A 21,934-nucleotide genomic window follows, 5' to 3' on the forward strand; every position below is an offset into this window, starting at 1 on the left:
TACACTGGGAAATAAGGCTACTTTTTGCCGTGTCTAGCACAGGGCCAGCAGGGCACCTGTCTCTCACTTCTCGCACCCTAATTATCCTCTCTCAGCCCAGCGTACATTCAGCAGTTCAACAGGGTCAGACGACTGATGCCTCTTGGGCCGCTAATTGAATGTGGTCTGGCTGAAACCTGCAGGAAGCCATTCTTTCGGCAGCTCCAATAACTCCACAATCATTCCGGTCAGTGTCTGTGTATATGTTTTGTTTTAGCAAGCAAGGTGGAGATGTGCTGGTGCAAAGGTGTAGAGGTGAGGTCAGGGGTAAAGCTCATGTTAGTGATGCTGCTTATGTGGGCGGGGTAAGGAATGGGGAGTATGTACAAACTGAGTGTGTAAGCTAATAAGCATTAGTGAATGACAACACACAACACAAATAAGAGGATCACTTACAATCTTATCAGGTGGGGGGCTGCTTCCCACCCGGCACTCCAGCTTGCCCTTGGAGTGTTTGACAGCGTGCTGTGTGGCCTCTGCTGTGATGATAGGTGGACCTGTGGGCAGATGAAAGAAAGTGAAGGAAATAAAGAGAGTTTTAAAAAAGACGTACAAGTGCAAGCACACAAAAAACCTAGACAGTAAAGTGGTGTTAGAAATAATAACTAAGTAACCATTTCCTATATCAGGCCCATCCAATGGCACAAAGGATAAATCTGGTATGTATTAATCTCATGACTTTTCTGTAATCTTTGCTCTTTTTGTGAAATGTTTCATGAGAAAACTCTGCTTTGGTGTTTGAAACTACTGAAAATTCTAAAAAAAAATAAAAAATAATGTTTTAACTAAATAAGTAACTAGACAGTTGTCAAATGAATGTAACAGAGTAAAAAGATAAAAAATATATAGGTTTTTAAAGTAATGAGGAGTAAATTTAACATAAAGCGATTTATTATTATTTTTTTTTGTTCTTTAAGAAACTTCTTACCATTTACAGTTAGAGTGACATCTCTTTCTGCAACTCCAATACGGGGTACAATGGCCTTGCAGGTGTATGTGCCAGCATCCTCCTGAGTAACAGCCTTCAGCTGCAAGGTGTTACCATTACTGAGCACCTAGTGAGAAATCCAGGGAGACAAGTGAGAACTATGTTAGAGACAGAAAGAGACAGAAAGAACAAGGTGGTGAGCAGAAGAGGCAGGCGAAAGCAAAGTGGGACCTTTATCAGTGGCCCACTCACTGTGCAGGCAGCACAGAGGTGGGCTGACCATTGTAACAAATGCTGGTGGTTTGAGTTTAATTTCATTGTGAAGAGCTTTAATCACAGCATTAAGCACTCCAGCCACTGCTGAGTGACCGTGCTGCTGTGGAGATTGTTGCAATTAAACAGTGGGGACAGAACCAAGCATGTGTGAGTGGGCCCTAGCCTTTGGAGCTGCTACACTCACTCACTCCTTAGCTCATTGATCCTGTCATTCCATCAAGCTGTGATTAATCCATTTACCCCCGCTCCATCCTCCTCCCTCCTCCCTCCCTCTCTCCATCTTCACATCTCCCTCTCACTCTACATTTTTTTTAATTTCACCACGCTTATGGAGTAACCCAATTAATCTATTACTCATGGCTGTGTGAGGGACAGTGGCAGTGGGTGGATTAGAAAAAATGTCTGCACCATTCCCTGAGTGTGGCTGAAAGCATTCTCTCTTTAAGATGACAGCATTGCTTATGCCATCCCACAGCATTCTTGACCGGGGGTGCTTTTTCCAGCATAGCTTCAGAAATTACATTAGTTGCCAAGAGAGATCTCCTATGGGATGCCCCCACTAATGGTGTGCACGCTAGAACACTTTTACCAGCATGATGTAACGTGAAGGTGGAAGTGTCCCATTTGTTCCACCTGCAAAATTGACTTTAAGGAGATAGATACGCAAGCGTAGCTGGGCCTTTGTGCTGTCGAGAAGCGGGAGATGCTGCTCTAAAAGTTACAAGTACAAGTAGTGATTCTCCCCTTGAATGACTGATTGATTGACCGATTGATTAAGTCGAGATTGTGACAACATGTCGTGTGCTCTGATGGTGCTCTATGAATCTGTCATAGGACAGGCAGTTTTCTGCCAGAGGCTTTAGCCCTCAGGGAGAGTGGTGAGAGGAGGTGTTGAAGTTTCTGCCTGAAAAAAGGAAGTGTGGGAAAAAGTGTGAGGGATTCATGCCTCAAGGCCATGTGTGAATGTTTCTCTCCGGAGGAATGGTGCTGAGATGTGGTGCTGAAGCTTTAGCATCAAGAAAATGTGGTGACTGGCTTTTTTGTTGTTGTTGCCTTACCACACTGGAGCCTTGCTTGGTCCAAGCCAGGGTCAGAGGAGGGTTTCCAGTCCACGCACAAGTGAAGGCTGCATCCATGCCGGTATCCACTGTCATGGGCTTCGGCTCCGACAGCAGTCTGGGGCCAACTAGAAGGGAAGCAATGCAGGCGGCCAGTTAGAATCAGTAAGAGACTTTTTTTTTTTTTTTTAAAGCTGCTCTACCTTCAATATCTGAAAACACAAACCACACCGCATACAGTGTTTGCCTTCAGTTAAACTTACACTGGACATCAACCAGAGTGCTGACATTGGTGCTGCCCACAGAGTTGGACACCTCACAGGAGACGGGGTCTGTGAAGTAGGAGTAGTCCACTGTCACCTCAAGGCTATCCCCATTTGCTTCAGAGATGGGGACTCCTCCTTTCGACCACCTGGAACAAATGAATGATCACAGCTCCATTAGTTCAGGTAAGGAACGGTGCGATGCGTATCAAAGTGGCTGTTAGCCGATTTGTGGCTTGTGCCAATCAAACAGCCCATTAAATCCTCGGAGTCTACTTGGCATCTTTTTGTCTCAGTTTATAACATTTTTGCAGCTTATAAAATTCATTTTATTAGGCTTTTATGTCTCAGTGCAACACAGAGGTTTAGAGTGGACACAGAAAAGACAGATACCTGTATCCAGTGATTTCAGGATTGGCTGAGGCAGAGCAGATGAAGAGAACCTTGGCTCCCTCTGTTACAGTCTGAGGCTGGACTGACAGAGTCACTGAAGGGGGGTCTGTGAGAAGCAGAAACATTCATGTCACTGACATGCATGACTTCGCAAAAGCATTCATTCGTCTCCACAGAACACTGGTGACTGCATGCTGCACGTTGATAATTTCAGAGTGTTTGTAGGCAGGTGGATGCTGGACTCACGCTGGACATTGATAGTGACTGATGTCTGTCGTCCAGCAGGGGCAGCTGGGTTAAGAACCCTGCAGGTGTAGGTGCGTCCGGAGTCACTGTCCTCTGGAATGATTGGAAGCTTACTGACAGCTGCTTCCCTCTTCCCATCCTCCATTAGGGACTATGAGGAAGGACAAAAACGAAGAGGTGAGTAAAAATCAGCTCAGCGTCACACAACAAAGTTGCATGTCATTAGTGACTTCACCATTTACACACCGCCAGTCTTATTTTATTTTTTTCATGCGTGAAGCATTAAAAATTGCCATCCTGTTCCCTGGCATGGCACTTAAATCATATATTTTATGATGCAGCAGGGGATATTGTGCTGTTCCCACATTTCTGAGAGTGTTCCCAGTCAGCGCTCCTTGTTTGTCATCATCTTTTAAATCTATTTACTGCTCACAGAAATCAATACGCCTAAGTGAGGAAAGGTGTAGATTCTGAGGATATGGCTCACTGCTCTCTCACTTTCTTCCTCTCTTCCTCATACATGAGAAAAAAACAAAAAAAAGAAAGTGAAAGCTGAGCTGCCTGCGTGTCCTTTTTTTTTGGTTGGTGACAGCGAGGGAGGGGTGTCACACATCATTGGAAAAGAGCAGGGGCGAGCTGAACCTTTTCCCTGGACAGCCAGATCAATGGAGCAGGTCTTCCATTTTCTAAGCCAGACACACAAAAAGCATTTTTATGCTAGATCAAATCACATCCCTCCCTGTCGCCAGCCCTCACTTGGACAGAGCACTGCCTACCCCCAGTTTCACTCCTAAACGTTGGAAATTCTCTTGTTCTTTCTTTTTTTTTATTTTCACAAAGCTATTAACAACACTTTGCTCTGTCTTCACTCCCCCCACCCCTTTCTATTCCTCTCCTCCACATTCCTCACATCTCATCTCATCTCCTCTCTCTCCCCCTGTAGCCCGCTTCCTTCCCTCCTCACTGTGGGCTCTCGCCTCCTTAAATGTGGCGTTTAGCATCGTTTAGCGTGGTCAGAGAGCATGAAAAATGTGACACTTTCCCAGCCGCGGCTAGCTTACGCTCTGGCGCATCCCCATTGTGTTTTTACAATTGTTGTGGGTGATTTCTTCTTTGCAGAAACTCTACTGTATGAAACACTCATGCCTGTCTGAGCTTTGGCATGCTCCAGTTATGCTGTAGTGTGGCTGCATTAGTGAGCAAAAAAAGGGGAGGGAGTAGAGAGTGAAGAGGGCTGAGGTGGTGTGGGGTGAGGTGGTGTGGGGAGGGGAGGGAAGGGAGAGAAGCTAGGGTGGAAGGGGTGGGGTGGGATGGGTAGGGGGGGTCAGGAATGAGTGGATGCGGAAGGGGGACTGCAGAGAGTAAGCGAACAAATCTTGTGAGGAAAGGGTGGCGATGGAAAAAGAAAGCGTGAGATACCGTGAAAGATAGATGGAGAAAAAAAGCATCCAAACAGAAATGAGGAAAAAGATAGGAGTATTATACCCCGAGAGAAAATATTTCTGTTTTTGAATAGCTTTGCATTTATTTCTGCCCGCTGTTACAGTTTGTAATATTGTGTAGGTGTGTGGTGATTGAATGATAATGCAAAGCGCGGCTCTGTTCTCACTGTACCTTGGAATAAATTGCAGTTTCCATGACTTCTCCATCTCTGTACCAGGTGATTTCAGCAGCAGGTTTGGCTCCCGAGGCTCTGCAGGTGAGGTTGTGCGGTGTGTGGGCCTTGAGACGTACAACGGGGCCGCCTTCCACCACAGGGTCAGAGGGAGGAACTGTAAAGCAGAAACAAACATACAGCTCAAAACAAAAAGACTCATTGCAGCTCCGGGCGAGCGCAGAACCGCAAAGACGCATTACTGATATTGAGCTTGCTGTTGCTCTTAGCCCATCGTCAATATATAACAATACCTTCTTATTGCCAAGTGTCTTTTTAACAAGGTGTAGTTTCAGACAGGAGAAAAGGCCGAGAGCTGTTGTCATTTGGTGAAAGAAAAAAAAAGCACACACACACTCAAACTTATTTATTTCCTTTCTTGGGGCTAGCATTATTGCTCTATTTGCTCTTACTGTTGCAGAGTGATGTTTCAACTGAATTGCTTATTTGTTCATTTATTTGCATGGTTTCGCACGCACCACTGTCAAGCCAAGCGTGCCACCCCTGATGAAGGCGTCTATCTCCCCAACCAATAAGGGAAGGCGTAAACATGGGGTTTGTGCTGGCCTTTCTTGCACCCTCTACCGAACCAATTTCACTGTGTGTATCTGAATTGTCAGAGGTCCTTCCGCTGCCGCGGCACGGACACTAATGGAATCCGAGTGCTAGGTGATTTTAATTTCCATGCCGATTCCCCTGACTGCACTCCCACCGTTGACTCCTTTGACTGTGCAGGATTGCTTTGGTCTCATCTGGCCACATTGATTTACGCACACACAGACACACACATACACTCACAAGTTAGGCACACGCTCCCTCCTCATGTCCACACAAAAACATGAGCAATGCACCTGATTTCATTTATGTGTTTATGAAATGCACATAATGTTCATGAAGCACCAGCCTCGGTGTCGGCCTTGGTCTTTCGAGAGTGCATTTAATGTTGAAGAGGCAGTTTTATCAAGTTTTCATGACTGCCTCCACACACACTCTCTGGTTGTGTGTGGGCATGTGGCGACCGCACTGCTTCGTGCTACGCTGCGCAGCTTTTGACGGTGACACGAGACAGATAAAGGTGGGCAGATGAGCTCGGGTGAGTCCTCAGATTCTGTTCATTTAGCTGAAATGTTTCTACCTACCACTCAATTTGCCCTCCCATTGTAGTGCTATCTGCACCACTTGTCACTCTGCCTCAGTGACTTTGAACAGACACCTCCATGCAACGGATGGATTCAGTGACAGCAGGGTCTTTGTGGAGAAATGTTCACATAAGCTGCAGCAACAGATCTCTATAATTGTTCCCTTTGAGTTTTCCTTTCTTGATGAAAAATGCTTGCCTTGCAGGTCCATTTATGGGCAATTGACAGGGCTAATTTATAGAGTGATATTCCTTTTCATGCCACCAGATGCCAGCAGTACTATGTCAACTCCAATTCCCAAAAGATCTGGCCCCCCTCCTCCTCCTCCCCGTACTCCCCCATCCCTACCCCACTCCGCTCCACCTCACCCCACCTCTGAAGGTCTGTGTGAAGAAGTAGATCACTCACATCACGTTAATGTAAAAACCGCCGTGCGGTTGACAAATGTTGTGGCTCACTGTAAAATGTGCTAACTATGCAGACTTTCAAGCGACTACGCAAGTCATTTGCGACTGCAGCAATCACATTACCCTAGACGTCGAGAGTCTTGATTATCGCGACTAGGAGTGCTCGTGTTTCTTTTTTTCGTCTTTTTCTTCTCATGGTTGAGTCTTATTTGGTTTGAATTATGCTTTCAAGGCATGTTTTCCACTTGGAAACTGTACAGATAACGTTATCTATAAGTGCTGATTGAAAAAAAAGCAAACAAACAAACTATGAAGTTTAAGACATTTAATGTTTTGAAAGTGATTCATTTCATGGGATGAACATGTATTATTAGGGTAGTTGTCTGCAAGCTTTTATGCTCTGCAATGAAGACACTCCCCTGATTTTTCCCATGCACTGCCAGCCTGCAGGCCCTGGCACAAGGGCCGGCTGTGAGGATCATGCGTGAGCTGTGTATCTTACCTAGTACAGTGAGCTTGGCACGGTGGGAGCGAAGCGCTGCCTGTGTAGCCTGACACTCATACACCGCGTCATCCGCCAACTCTGCTGAATCGATCTGCAAGCTGTGCTCGCCTGATAGCGGGTCGCCCATTAAGGAATAGCGTGTCCAGCCTGCATGAAGCCAGCACAGAGAATAGAGTCAGAGACAAACAAACCAACCAACAACAAACACATAATGAAAGGACTATAAAATGAACAGACTTGTGCCCCGAACAAAGCCAAAAGAAACGTGGCAAGGCTCTTTAAGACACAAATGAAAGCAAGCAGCACCTCACAGGGCCAGGCATTGAGCCATTGTGTTACCAGAGCAGCGTGAGCCTAGAGATGCAACACGTGAGAAGGCTGCTGCATGGGAAGACTGTCCTTTAAATACAGGCACAATGAAGATGGGGTGGCTAAGGTCAAGAGGAAGCTTCTCCACCTTTACGCTAGTCAGCCACACATTTAAATGTCAATGTGTGGCAAAAGCCAATTGATTATCCACCTTCTTACAAGAGTTAAAATGCTAAACAACAAATTAAAGTTCGGTGTGTGCAGCAGTAGCCAACCTGTCTGCAGTACATTGTTCACTCACCATTCATTTGTGTAAAACCCCAAAGGTTGACAGAGAGAGACTTGATTTCTAATGAGGCCTGGCATTAATTGCAGCAGGACAGACAGAGACAGAGAGAGCACTAAACACAGAGAGGGCAGGAGAAGAAAAAGGAGGGGGCTGGAGAGAAGAAGTCAGTGATAATACCTGGTAGATCTCTCTCTCCTCCCAGTGCCAGGCCATCTTTGGTCCACTGTACCATTCCCCGGTAACCCACGATGACACAAGGCAAGGTCACCGACTGACCGGATATAACCACCTGGTCCTGGGGCTGCTGGGAGAAGTAGGCTGCTTGGGTGGCTGCTGAAAGAAAAAATAAAAAGGAGACAACGTGAACATCTAAAATCTTTAAATTGACCTTTTCCTTGATGGCAAACTGCAAATTCATACCGAGAGTCACAATATGGCTATAAAATCTCGATGTATTCAATTCAGAAAATGTAATCACAGTAGATTTCTGCAGTGCCAGCAGAGACGCATGACGAGGAAAGTGAAACTTTCTCTGTAAGGGCTTTGACAAAATAATGCAACTATTTAAAAAAAAAGCAGACTGACATGAACTGCTCAGCTTACTCTCCTGTTACCACAGCACTTGGTGGGAGAAATGGACATGCGTGAAAATATTATTTGTTCCCCCACTACAAATGCGTCTTCTAAGAGGAAGAGTCAGCTGTTACTCATAACTTATTTAACTCTTTCCCAAGACCATATGGTTACATGCTCACTGACATGAAGCAAACACGCTTGTGGAGAGAAAACGCAGCCACTCCTTCAATGTGCTTTTTGTAAAAACGGATGTTAAACAATCAAAACTCCATTAAAGTTCCCTGGGGACCCGTTCATTCGAGCTTGCTGAAAGTCAGCGGAGACAACTGCCGCCACCGCTGCCGCCGTTTCGCTGCTGTGTTTAAGTCAAAGTCTCCCCGGATTGGCTGGCTTGCCTTCACACGCATGCAGAAACACAGCGTGAATACGGATTCGCAGCTCCTACAGTTTGTGCCACTATGCTTAAGATTGTGTATTACAAACCCCACTGGCAGGGGGGAAGATGGCAGCACTCCAGAGGGAACTAATTCGTAAGGGAAGGCAGGAGGTGAGAGGGAGAAAGGCAGTTGGTTGGTTATCTAAGTAGGATGTCTGTGTGAGCTGGGAAGGGGACTTAAAAAACCTTCCCTCATTCTCCTCTCTTTGTTGCTCGGTGGAGAATGGAAGGGAAGGGGGACAGTGGAAGATAAAGAGGGTTCTATTCAGGCAGTGCTAAGCCCCCACTCCCCCCACCCCGAACTGCTTCTCTTGGTGGGAACGCTTAAACAGACAGGATCCCCCCTCCCTCCCAACATGAAGAAAGCCACTGAAAGGAGGGCAACATACGGCGGCCAGAGACGCGCTATTGTCCTCTTGTCCCTCTCTTTTAATAGGCCTCTTCATTTCTAATCAATCCTGCTAAATGCAAGTTTAATAGCTTTTCAATAGCAGCTTTTCCCCCCAGAGGGTAGCTGGGATTTTCTCGCTCCCTCACCCCCCCCTGTTATCCTCCCCTTCTTTTACCCTCCATTCTTTCTAGTTTTTCTTTTCTGAAGGGGTGGTGTGTTGAGGGGCTTCCGTGGTTGTTGGCACTGTTTATCCTGCACTCAATTAACCACTTCATCTCAGGACTGCACCCTACCCTTCGCCTCCCTCACCCCTTTGCACCCTCCTGCCTCTGTCATCCAACAGCACGATTAAAGCCGCCAAACAGTGAGCTCATCAGGAACATGAGCGCTCAACACTTTAGACCGTTGTGGCTCTCGACAACTGCCTCGAAACCCATTTTCACATGCTCCCATTGTCTGTTACTATCCATCTGGGCCAAACGAGGTGTTAATAGATCGAGTCGAGATGTAAAAAAAAAAAAGAAAAAGAAAGAAAGATCAGAGAACAATGCATGTCGGCTCTCCAGTATTGTCTCCCTGTACATCATTTTTATGAAAGAGCTTTAAAAGCCGATTGAGCTGTGGGTGCAAACAGGTAGACTGCTGTATGTGTGTCACGCACTGGGGATCAAAAGAGGCCAATTTGAGAGCGTCAATAAGAAGTGAAACGTCTTCGAGTGAAGGCCATTAGGCATTTACCGAAGGCTGGCATTTTCCAGTCATACCTTCAAAAAAAATGCTGTTTTAACAGTCTGCCCGCCTGTCCCTTACAGGCGGCTGCCGTTATGAGCTATTGAGCGTTTTCATTTTCCTCCCATTGCAAAGCGAGTTGGGGGATTTTCCTCTTTGTACTTGCAACAGTACAAACATTGATTGTAATTAAGTATCTTGCCCAGAGTATCTAAATGTTTACAATGGGTAATAGTTCACTGCATTGGTTGATTGTTTAGATGGATTACATGCATTGAATTACTTCTCTTTACCTCGCCCACGTACAATTTCTCATGCTCACAAATGGCAATTAACACCATACGCACACACACTCACGCATATGCAGCCGTACAAATATAGAGTACGGAGCATGTGCTGTAGAGAATGTCTTCACGCCATATGAGTGATTCATTGCTCTCCAGATCCCTTATTGAAAATGCTCAACAGAACATCTCGACTGGCTAATGACTCATGCCAGATTCCTTTAATTCCTCCTTGCTGAATTAGACAATTCTTTGACGGTGTATTAGCAGCTTAATTACATGAATACATTTCTGACGGGGAGAGAGGGAGGAACGGAACCAGACAAAGAAGTAGTGGAGGAGAAGCAGTCAGAAGAAGTAGGGAGCTGTGGGTGTGAGGAGGCTTGTTCTTGGTGTGCTGCAGTGTCACGTACACACATGCATGTACACAAATGAAAACACACAAATAGTTTTCGGTGATTTTCAGCAGACTAAAAATGGGGAGCTTGTCTATTGGCTGCAGTTGAATCGCATTCGCAAAGAAAGACTTGAATCCCCTTGAAATTCCAACATTTCTGCAGAGGATGTGAGTTTATTTATCGTGTTGTCTCGATTGCTACGCAGGTAAATATGTGCAGAGTAGATTAGTTATACAACACGTTGCGTGCTTAAATGTTACACTAACACCAAAAATGCAGTATTCGCTCTTTATCACCTTGCTGTGCGTATATGTATGCGCGTGACTGCTTTTCCGTCCCCTAGTAACAAGGTCAAAAACACATTTGGCCAGATACATTTTAATCCGGATTTCTCAAAATGGAATATCATTTCACACCGCTGGATGCACATGGGGCTAAGTTTGTGTGTGTCTGTGTGTTCGTGCATTTCTGCCTGACACCAAGTGCTGAGTGTGTGTTTGCCTACTGAAAATGGGCTATGTATGTTTATGTCTGCCGTTTCAGCTCAACGTGTGAATGAGTGTGGAGGTTGGGGCAGCGTTAATAGGGTAAGCAACTTGTCAGGCACTGGAGGGCACATTTAGCAGTTACTTTGACACAGTGACTTTGCTGTTTCTGTCACATGGTTGGTGTTAAGTGCAAAACAGCCTCCTCGACTTGGGCGAAACCTATTAAAGAGCTTTGCGTTGACCCTGGAACTGCTTGCTCTCTCTCCTTCATCTGAACTGATAGGGGATGCGCTCACATCAGGAAGGATCAGGAAGGGATGGACAGATGTCGGCAATGATCCGTCCTCCACTGGACATCTGCCTTGATAGAAATAGATAGAAGCAGTCATTCTGCGTGTGCGAGCGCGCGTGCGTATGTACGTGAGTGTGTCTCGTGTGCATTTATCCCGGTGGGGACTTTAACCTGACTGCACACAAACCTGTGGGAACAAAAATCAAGGTCCCCAGAGGTATGGACTGCTTTTTGAGGCTTAAGACTTGGTTTTAGGGTCAGGGATAGAATTAAGTTAAGGTTACGTGGATAACGGCGAATACCCAGACAAGTAGTCGTTCAATGTCATGGTCGGAAAGCGTTGTTGTTGCTGCTGTACTGTAGTTTCTGTGTGGACACGCTGCAGTCACAACAAACTCAAGGGCGCTCGGACACCCCCTGTGGAGTCTTGCGTTCAGCCCTCATGACAAAATTTGCACCAGCAGGACCCAAGCTAACTCTCACGTACGTAGTATAACGCTGCCATTAGGATTAGGCATTCATTTATTGTGATGGATAAGGTGAAGGCAAGGGGATAAGAAATGCATTATCAATGAGGGAGTCCCTCTGGGCTACAGAAACAAGATTGTGTGTGTTTGTGTTGACCTTTAGATAAAATGTGGCTCTACTACACAGTGCATTTACAGCCAAATCATTGCACTAACAGTCAGTTACACTGTCTGATAAAATCAAAAAAAACCCAAAAAAACATTAATAATAAATAAATGAATACCATCTGAGGGCACAAAAGTCAATTTAAGTGCATAAGTCGGAACCTTCAAATGAAAAATAAAATAACATCAGCTACTCCACTCTGTTCATTTTCCTATGTTTTACGATGACACTCAGCTGCTGATGGCAGTGTTTGCAAAGAGTTCCTATTTTAGTCCCGATTTTATGCCATGTCCTCATTCCCATCCAGTACGAAGAGTACAACATCCAGTCCTGTGGGGTCTATAAATGTAAGTGCTCTCAACTTGACTGGACAATTTGCTCTGTGCAGTAATAATTCAAAATGCTAAAAAAAAGAAAAAAAGAAATAGCACCCGATATCCACTTGCATTTCAGCCCTATGCTAACGGCAAAGACTCCCGAGCCCAGCTGGTGTGAGTTTTCCCACAATAAGAGCCAGAGATGAGAAAATGAGGAGGAAAAGCAGACAAAAAACATTACAAAACAAGGCAATTGGCAAAAAAGTGTCAAGCTTGGAATAAACAACCACTTTCTCCAAATGCCATCCATTGTGCCTTGTCTAGATAAGGCTTCTAAATCGGGCTGGAAAATGGGAGCTCCATTTCTCTCTGTATGGAATTATTATCCCTTTGTTTTGAGTCAGCCTCTTTTGTCTTCCTTTTCCTGTGTGTGTGTGTGTGTGTGTGTATGTGTGCTTGTGTGTGCATATAAACAGAGAGTAATGCTGAGTAGTAGCTGTACCAAACAGTATGTCCCAAAGGGGACACGGCACCCATCTTATGTTTGATCTGGCTACTAAGCTCATTTCCGTGACTCTCACAGAACTTCTAAGGGGCTTGAAAGGCGCTAACAACAGATACCACCCACCAGCCCATGGCAGTATGGCCACCCGCCCCATCACACACACTATATGGGTGAGCACCTCTGTATTTTTCTTTAACTGTTGCAAACAGCTTCACCCTGTGCCTCTGCAGATGTCTGTATCTAGCGTACCTTAATGCAACCGAGCATCTCTTCCATCTTTTCTTTCCCACATTGCATTTCAGCTGCACTCCCAACCGCCCACTCTCACTATCTTCTCTCCCATTTTGCTTTTTTGTGCCCAAATTGCAGCCTAACAGCTTTTTAAGAGCTGTTTTGCTGGAGTTTAATCCTCCTAGCCTCCCCTTTCAGCCTTTATTCCATTGTGAAAATCTTGGCTCAGACCTAGGCCCCTTTTTAGAGAGTGGACCCGCTCATCCACCCAACCCCCTCCTGGTGTTCTGCCGAAACCCCAACCGCGGGCATTCTCTCCCATTCCTGCATCCATTCACAATCCAGCCCAATCCCCTCATTCCTCTGCTCATCACCTTTACGACCACACTCAGTGAACCATGATACCTGAAATCAATACTTACCAGCCCCCCAACCTTGTGCGTTCTATAAGGTGCTACTAATTGTTGATTTGCTTTCTCCGTCGCTCTTCCTGCCATCACTCTGCTTTTCCAGACTCTGTGTCAGCTGTCATCTCATACCAGACTCTCCCTTGCACTTTCCCTCCCCATCCCTTCCTCTACTCTATCCTGTATCCCCTTCCCCTGTCCCTTTTCTCTCGCTCTCTGCATCCCTGGTGTGAAAATCACAGGGGTTTGTGTCAGCTTGTCAACACAACACTCAAGAAAGCAGAGTAGGGGGGGAACAAGAGCAAAAAAAAAAGAGGTACTATATTTTAGAAAGACCAGAAAAAACTGAGGTAAGGTAAAAATGGAAAAAGTGGGCTCCTGTCAGCTTCCAATTGCAAAGGAGGGAGCCTGAGAGGGGATTGATGGAATGCTGTAATCAGTCTGTCTCCGAGGCTGTCACCATGAGGTTTTTTCCCCTGCTGGAATAGGGCGCTGCACACATCAGGGCAGCAGTGAGGCTGATCGCATGGGTGAGCAGCAGCCGAGGTTCTCCCTGGGTAGCTGCTAACAGATGCAGTGGATAGTGTAATAGAGTGGTATGCATACGGGGAGAGGAAGGAGTGAGGGAAGAAAAGGGGAGGCTGGGTAAGAACCCAAGAGTGCTGATGTGACATAGTCAGCGTGTGAATGCACGTGAATGGTTCGCACAGTCAGTGTGCTGCAGTGCCCGACAATGTGCCATAAATACACTCATTCTTATACTGTCTTCTCACACTTGCCACTCACATGAGCACATTGATGCGCACTCAGTGTCAGAGGCCCATATCTTTAGGGTTTCTAGTGGGCAAAAGCATCTCTCTGAGTATAATTCCAACACGGCTTTTTTAAACAGCTCCCCTATACTGAAGCCGAGAGCTAGGGGAGCTGAGAGCTGACTCCATGCAGACAGATAGTAAGTGACTGGCTGGCTGGCAGGAGGACAGGAAATAAAAAAGCCATATAAAAAGGAGAGAAAAAGGGGAGGGAGTCAGTGGCAGTGGTATGAAATTGTCTGTACACATCAGCCAGCAATGTTGACAAGATGTTGATTGAGCTAGTCTTGTCATTGCGCTCCTGCTTACCCCCTGGTGTTTCCACCACAAGACAGCTGCTGGCGGGATCTGTGTCACAGTTCCAGCCCTCTTCTGCCCCCCACCCCCCCGCACGTCACCAGCCCCCTCTTTGCTCTTTGCTTTCTCTCTCTCTCTTTCTTTCTGTCTCTATATCCCAATTTCTCTCTCTGGCTACCCCCCCCCCCATTTTCGCCAGTGTTTGGATGGAAGGGCTTTCAATATAATTCACTGTGCTTTTACATCATTAACTTCTTGCGCTGCTTGCAAAAGCCGCGGTTTAGTGTGTGCATAACAGCTGACATGGTGGATAAAATAGCAGTGGTTCACAACATGTGGCAGTGAGGCAGCTCAAAGATGAGACGGGGGGGCAGAAAAAAAACTGCAAATCTTTTCAATCTCAGCTGCCGCCATAAAACAAGTAAACAAAACAAATATATCAATAAATGACACATTAAAATCCATAAAACAATGAGGAGATAATGTGAAAATTGCCACGATATCTTGCTTTAAAAAAATGCAGTGGAAATGAAAACAAAGGGATTCTCTGCACAGATTCGGTACTGGGACTCTGGCTCTAATGCTCTGGGGTATCAATTAATTTAGTCAAGGGATTTGCGGCCTGCTCTTCCTAATTGAGCCCAGTGGAGACCCCCTCGGCTCTTCGCGATAGGAAGTAGTGCGTTTCATAATTAATACTTTTTTTCCCCTTTATTATTATTATTTTTTAATGAGGGTGGTAATGTTGTAAATGTATGCATCTTATTACGGTAAAGGGGCCATCTACGCTATTGTTCACTTACGCAGTGTTTGCTGCTGGTGAGATAAATACAAAAGACAACCTCATTGAGAAGCTGCAATGGCACACTGCAAGTCAAAGCCGCGCTTTTGTGTGTGTTTGAATATAAAACACAGGCAGCTCAATGAGAGTCTCATTAGTGTTGCTTAATATGTGTGCTTTTTAAAGCTTAGAGGTTAATGCCCGACTTGCCTCCATTTCAGTGGAGCTCTCTTTAATTTGATGCATAATTCTTTTTTGTCAGCAGCTGACAAGAGCCTCTTCAGAGAAAGCAGCTGAGCTCTGTAGTGAACTCTGCATCCAACAGGAACACAAAGGCACACAAACACTCCTAATTAAACCTGTTCACAATATTTCTCTCTGCTCTCCCTCTCGCGCTCACGCCACGTTGCGGAGCATATTTCTGAACGATCCTATCTTCCCATCTCTCTGTCCGGAGAACATAACTCTTAGCGATTAAACAAATTACCTCCTCTCCCGGGAGACCCGTGGATCCGGTGAAGAGAATAAGTATGTGATTCACAATGCTGCCACCTCTCTGTTCTTACAAACAGCCTTCAAATTGCCGCGTATTAATCACTGTCTCAGGATAGTCCGCGACCAGAATTCCTACTCTTTTTTTTTCCTCACCCAGAGGAGATGAAAGTGCGAGTTTTAATTTAACATCAATTTTATATTCTGTTCATCAGATTGCCCGTTACTTGAAACATTCCTTTAAAATTCCTGATGACTAAGAGCTTCCAGAACACAAGAAAGTGAGATGGTGACGGGGGGGGATGTTACCTGCCGACCTCAATACATTCTGCTTTGTGCTGAGAAAAAGAAGGGAAGGGGAAAACTAATTTCCTGAAACTCCATTTCTTAAGCGTTGATTAGTAAAAGGAGCATAATTAGAGTGAAATGTGAAGTCAGGGTTTTTTTTTTCAGATTGCACCACTTCCTCTAGAAAAATCAGGCCATGATTAATGAATAAATGATTAATGAGCGAACTAATTAATCAATTAATTATTAAGCAAGCACTCGGAACAAGAAATGGGTAGGATGACAGTGAACAGTGGATAAGAGATTTTGAGGCTGTGTGTTAGAGAGAGAGAAAAAAAGGATTTAGGATAATCTGCCTGTTTGTTCTGTCAGTTTGTTTTGTCTTCTGATAAAGAGGAGGATGATGATGAGGATGGAAGTGGAAGGGAGGAAATGCAAAGTTTAGAGCTTCATTTGAGCTTCCCGAGTCAGACAGCAATGCCTCGCATAGGAGCAGCGACCCCCTCCCCTCCTTCCTCCAAACTGCTACCTCTGCAAGTTTCCCCTGTGGTCAGGTCTCTGGGTTATACAGCGGTAAAGCCCTACACAAGTCAGATGCAGTGATGATGTTTGCACTGGGCTAGACATTGCCATGCGAGCCCTCCAATCATCACCTCTGAAAAAGATCAGGGTATAGTTCCTGCCACTAACCAGTCATCTCTCCTCCCCTGTCTTTAACTAGGACACCCCATCAATCTTTGATAATCTGCAGCGTGGGTCTCCCCAGTGTGACCAGGCTGATGAGACATCACAGCAGGGATTGATGTATGAAATGCCGCCTCCAAATGTAACTGTGATATACTGGACCGTTTCAAGTCGGGTTTGACCTTTTTTTCCTAGATATTAATCGCTGCGGTGAAAGAATATATGTGAGATATATCTCTCCCCCAGGAGCTCTGCACTCTTTATTCTTTGGCATGAGGTTTTCTCCTAGGTGGGTTTTTCATGTCTGCCCAAAAAAAAAAGTTCCCAGAGCTGTTGCTACCCACAACAGGATATGGGACACAAAATAATATTTTATAAGCAGTTTATTGTTTCTATTAAAATGCAGCATTACTCTAAAGCTGCATTTCTCCACCTTCCCCTGACACCCGGAAACACATCCTCAAAGCGAGAACATGAGAGAAGGATCTTTCATCCCTGCATATTTTTCTTGCCGTTTACTGCTGGCCTTATTAAGAGAGTTGTGAGTGACGGAGGCAGAGTGTGCCGGGGAGAGTCTCAGGGGGCTTTGATGGAGGCAAGCGATGGAGCTGTAGCAGGCTGAGGGCAAGATCATTCTTACGTTTATCCGCTCAAAGTGCTTTTTAAAGTTCTTTGTCTAGGTACCCCTTCTTCCCTAACAGTCCTTTTATTCTGCGTTTGTTCTAGTCTATTGTTTTTCTCTAACGGCCGAGGTCTGCGCCAGTGCTGCATTCTGTCCTAATCATACCATGGCATTGCAGATTTCCTTAGAGTCAACTGGGTGTGAATGGGCCTTTGTCACAGTGGGTGGGTTGGCTCATTGACTGTGAAACCCGGACATATGGTGGCTGTGTGTTGGGATGTATCACAGCAGAGAATGCCATGGGTCGGGTTCTCGACCCTAGCCTGGCCTTTAACACCTTACCGGCTGCACCGAAGTCTGTGGTTTGATGAAGTTAAACACTTCATTGTGTGTTTTGTCTTGGGGTGTGTTTTCTTAGCGGCTTTTACTCGCCCTTAAGAATGCGCAGTTTGCAGTTGAGGTAGATGCGCTGTTATGTGACTGTTTTACCAAACATGTAACGCATGCCTGCTCTTGGGCTGCAGTGACACGCACCGCTCCTCAGCATAACACTTTGTAACACGCTGTTTGCATGGTAAAAATAAAGCAAAGCTGGTATCTCTGGTGGCCAGGCTTCTGGAGAGAAATCTCCTTTTGTCACGGTGTGATGTGACTGTTAAGTGCCCGGCCTTTTCACGCATCCAACTGCACCTCAGAACTTTTCTAGACACTGATGATGACGCTGCAACCGAGGGACGCAATTGTCCCGTGAAGTTGAAGCATTATACGGTCCCGCCAGATCGATGGTGTAAAGTCTGTTTGATGGCCAGTTGAGCTGATGTGAGTATAGTGCGGTTAACAGTCAGAAGAACGCACAGCAGGCAAGCGGCTGCACCCACTAAGGGCAGGTCTAATCTGAAGTATCTTTTATGTTTGCAAGGTGCAACACTAATACCCAAATGTAATGCAATGAAAAATCAGTTTAGCTTCTAACCATATCTGATTATGCTACAAATAAAAAGCTTTAGCTTTTAAAACATGCCCCCCTCAGCTCTCTCCTCCCTTTCATGCATTGTATCTATGGAAAACATTCTAGTTCGGTGCTCTGATAAACAAGTGAGGCGTTACAGGCTCTTAAGCCCATCGTGTGAGATGATCGATCATTGGACAGAGTGTGGAGATAACTCCCTCGGCTTGCCTGCTGGTTACCACTGATCCCATATCACCCTCACAGGATATGGTATGAATCACAGGAAGTTTAGATCAATCTATATAGATTGTGCAGTGTGATTACAAAAAAAAAAAAAAAAAAATCCAATTTGGCTTATCCATCCAAATGCCTCAGTGTCTACCTGTTTTTGCATTAATGTATGGGCGTGTCCCGCGTGTTATATAATAGCTTTTTCACATTCTCCTTTTACCGATTTCTGATATTTGCTGAGACATCTCTACAATCTGTCCTACCTTCGCTTATTTACTTTGCTTAGTCCATCCTGCTCTTAAATCTCCCTTCTTGAGGGAGTCGTCTTTTAAATCTTAATTAAAACAGACTCCAAAGCCCCCCACCCTCCCAGGGGCTGAAAGCAGCTTAGAACAATCAAGAGGACGGATTAGAAGTGAGAAGAAAGGAAGAGGAGAGGAGATGCAAGAGAGAGAGATGGGGGGAGGCTGGATGGGGTTTCAACAGAAATGGAACGTCAGAGAACAATATTGAGGGGAACGAGAATAATGACCTCTTCCCTTCACTCCCCCTGATTCTCACTCCTTCCCCTCCTTTTAGCTTCATCTCTCCCTCTCTTGCAGGGCTCTGGAGTCTTGGCCTCACCTATTGACATTCAGCTTCTCGGCAGATTAAGCAGCGAATGGAGCCTCTGGAAAGGGTAAACACAGTGGAGGAACAATGACCAACAGGCGGCAACCTTATTGGATTCTAATTAACTGCCAGGAGAGATGGCCAGGGGCATGTTAAGTGCTGTGGGACACAAGTTAGGGACCCAAACCTCAAGTTCCACAACTCACATCACCTACTCTCCACTAAATTCTTGTAGATTGTTTCTGTCTTTCCCTTTATCGTTCCCAGTATCGCTGTCTCCTTTTTAGTATTCTCCTATCTTTGAATCTATTTGCCCACTCTTTCACATATGGCCCATGAGAATGGCAAACAGAGGCATTTAAAAGCACTCCTTGGAGAGCTATTTGCCATCCTTCTTTTCCTGGGCTACCTCTTCCTCTCTGCTCCCCATCCTCACCCCCCCCTCCCTTTTTTTTAACACGGTGGAACGAGGCACAGCTCCCTGAGGTAGCTGTTTGAGCGATAAGGTTAAAACAGGCTGAAAAATTGTGAGAGATTATTTGATATTAAACAGATTGAATTATCTGGAGTGAAAAAGAGGGATGAAGAGATGAAGGAGAGCTAAATCATATTTCTGCATCGCCCTCGGGAGGAGCACTACCAGAGGGAGAGAGGGAGCTAAATGGGAATGAGCAAATAGCCTATCCTCAATGGTCAGAAATCTGAAAATATAACCACTTTTTTCTTTTTTATACTCCTACCCCAATGAACCAGCGCGTTAATTTGAGTGTGAGTCCAGGCAGGTCTCTCTATATGTGTGAACTTTCTCACTGGTGCAGTGGGTCCTCGGTCTTTTGAGTGGTCTCCTGATTAGGCCAGCTCACAATGGTGATGTGTCCTCCAGGGCCCCCCTGTCTGGAGCCACAGGCACTAATTAGACCGGTATCATTAATGAGTTAGTGTGAAAGAAGGTTCAGCCCACCTTGAGTTAACACTGAAGCGGGCAAAAAAAAAAAAAATCCAGCGCCCCACAGGAGACAGGCCATCGTCACCTCAGCGAACATATAAAGCAATTCGTTAATTGGTGTGAAAATCCGCACACAAACTTTGAAGCCATACATGTGCAAACACAGACACGCATGCACACACTCTCACACCTTAATGTGAATACACATACTGATGTTAAGGGTGCTCCATGAAGGCATTGCTTGTTAACATGCTACCTGGGATCAAAGAGGCAACAGCTGGAAGGAGAGAAGTTTGGAAGAGCCATTATTTGTTGAGGAAAAAAATTGCAGCCCAGTGTTGTGTTTGTCCTTCGGCAAACCTGGCAGAAAAAGAGGTTTCCACCATTTCACAAAAACGAAGGGATATTTCTTTTTCCTTCTCACCATCATGTGAGGGACTCTTTGAAATACTCAGAGTACTTTTTTTTTTTTAAAATCAAAGCTGGGAGGAAATGAATCACAGCTTCACTTGTGATCTAAGCCCGGAGATATAAAAGGGATCCACATGACTACTGTCCATTTCCACACCATTACAGCAACAGTCATGGCTGTAATAGGTTGAATTGGGCCATTGATTTCTCTCATGCACCCTCTCTTTCACCCACAAAACTAGTCTCTGCCAGTTCCGAGATACACCCATTTCTTTTTTAACTAAACATCACATGCTCAAAGACGGCTCACACACACACACACAGACACACAAAAAACAGAAAAACACCACCAAATCTAAGCCACAAAAGGGCACAGACACACTCAGTCGCACACAAACACACACGGCCAATACAATATGTCCCAGCTTGAGTTCCTGGGGAGTTAAACAAAGAACTGAGTTTAAATTGGCTTTTAAAGAACTCCCCCAGAACAATCATGGAGTTGACTTGAGCCACTATAGAGTGTCAGAGGACTGCTTTAGAGAAAGAAGGGTAGTTAGGCTGAGGTCTATAGTGGAGTGAGTGGCTAATCTATAGTGTGACGACGCAAGAGCTTCTCTTGACCGGCTTCAATAGCCCTCCAATCAGGCCTGACTGCCCCTCAATCTTCGCTTAGCTTTTTTAACTTGCCTGTGATTGTGCGGCTTCATTAAGGGCCTATTTATCTTTCCCTGTACTACAGTCCTAAAAGGCTACATGACATGTTCAGCACACCCATGCACCGCCTACACAAGGACCTGGCAGATGCACGACTCCATTAACACACAAAGAGAATCTAACATAGCGAAATCTGCTGGAATCACAGTCCAGTCAGCTGAAAACATTGCTACTTTTATTTTTCTTCCTAAACTGTAATAGTTTTAACAAATTTTTAACTTCTCTGTCCTCTAAAGCAGGCAGCCTCCATCTGCTAATCAGCGTTCCTCCTGCTTGATCGCTTCGTAAAAAAAAGAACAGAAAAAAGTCTCTTAAAAACAATCGTTCAGGTGATGAAGTAGCCTGCGAAGCGTTCAGTGTGTGGCTGTGCTGCAGCGTAATGCCGCCTGAACAAAATAGCAGACCGGGTGAACCCATGACCCCACAGAGACAGAGACCCTCCCAAACAAGCCACAACAAACAGCCTTCTGTAGCCACTCTCTGCCTTTGATCTGAAGAATCTGAGATGAGATCTGTTTCCTCTTCCGTCTCTTCTCTTGTGCCCTTTTTCTCTTTTCCTTTACAACATCTCCTTATACTTTTCCCTCCCCTCCCCGCTGAGCAGGTGTATTAAATGAGGTGACTATTCCGGCGGCACTGGGCCGCACCTCAAAGTGCAGTCTGTGAAGAGGGCTTTTCTCTTCCTCCTTCCCTCTTATCTTTCATCCCTTCTATATGCCCGTCTCCTTTACTCTCCCTTTTCCTTTCCCTTTATCCCTCTCCATCCCCTTTACTGCGTTTAACATGTTCCCTCGTACTCTTGAATTTGAAATGGAGAGGGCCAGGCCTCTCATCTATTCGGATCTATCTACTCCTCCCTGTCTATCTCCGTCTGCGAATATCTCGGCCTATTGTCTGTT

The 21,934-nt window shown here is 45.4% G+C and overlaps 1 protein-coding gene across 3 annotated transcripts in view; it reads right to left on the reverse strand.

Annotated features, from left to right (window-relative positions):
* Positions 1 to 21,934, reverse strand: part of kirrel3l (kirre like nephrin family adhesion molecule 3, like) — a 33,778-nt gene that overhangs the window by 4,364 nt on the left and 7,480 nt on the right. For 2 of the 3 annotated variants that reach the window (XM_063486414.1, XM_063486412.1), the window contains exons 2-10: positions 7,684 to 7,839; positions 6,906 to 7,055; positions 4,818 to 4,975; positions 3,204 to 3,354; positions 2,958 to 3,063; positions 2,565 to 2,713; positions 2,302 to 2,429; positions 968 to 1,094; positions 436 to 536 (exon numbers count right to left, since the gene is read on the reverse strand). In XM_063486414.1, coding sequence (XP_063342484.1) covers positions 436 to 536; positions 968 to 1,094; positions 2,302 to 2,429; positions 2,565 to 2,713; positions 2,958 to 3,063; positions 3,204 to 3,354; positions 4,818 to 4,975; positions 6,906 to 7,055; positions 7,684 to 7,839 — 1,226 coding nt within the window. The remainder of the gene's footprint in view (positions 1 to 435; positions 537 to 967; positions 1,095 to 2,301; positions 2,430 to 2,564; positions 2,714 to 2,957; positions 3,064 to 3,203; positions 3,355 to 4,817; positions 4,976 to 6,905; positions 7,056 to 7,683; positions 7,840 to 21,934) is intronic. The other variant, XM_063486413.1, reaches the window with a different exon arrangement.

This window comes from Pelmatolapia mariae, linkage group LG10_11, assembly GCF_036321145.2.
Source record: "Pelmatolapia mariae isolate MD_Pm_ZW linkage group LG10_11, Pm_UMD_F_2, whole genome shotgun sequence".
Lineage (NCBI taxonomy): Eukaryota > Metazoa > Chordata > Actinopteri > Cichliformes > Cichlidae > Pelmatolapia > Pelmatolapia mariae.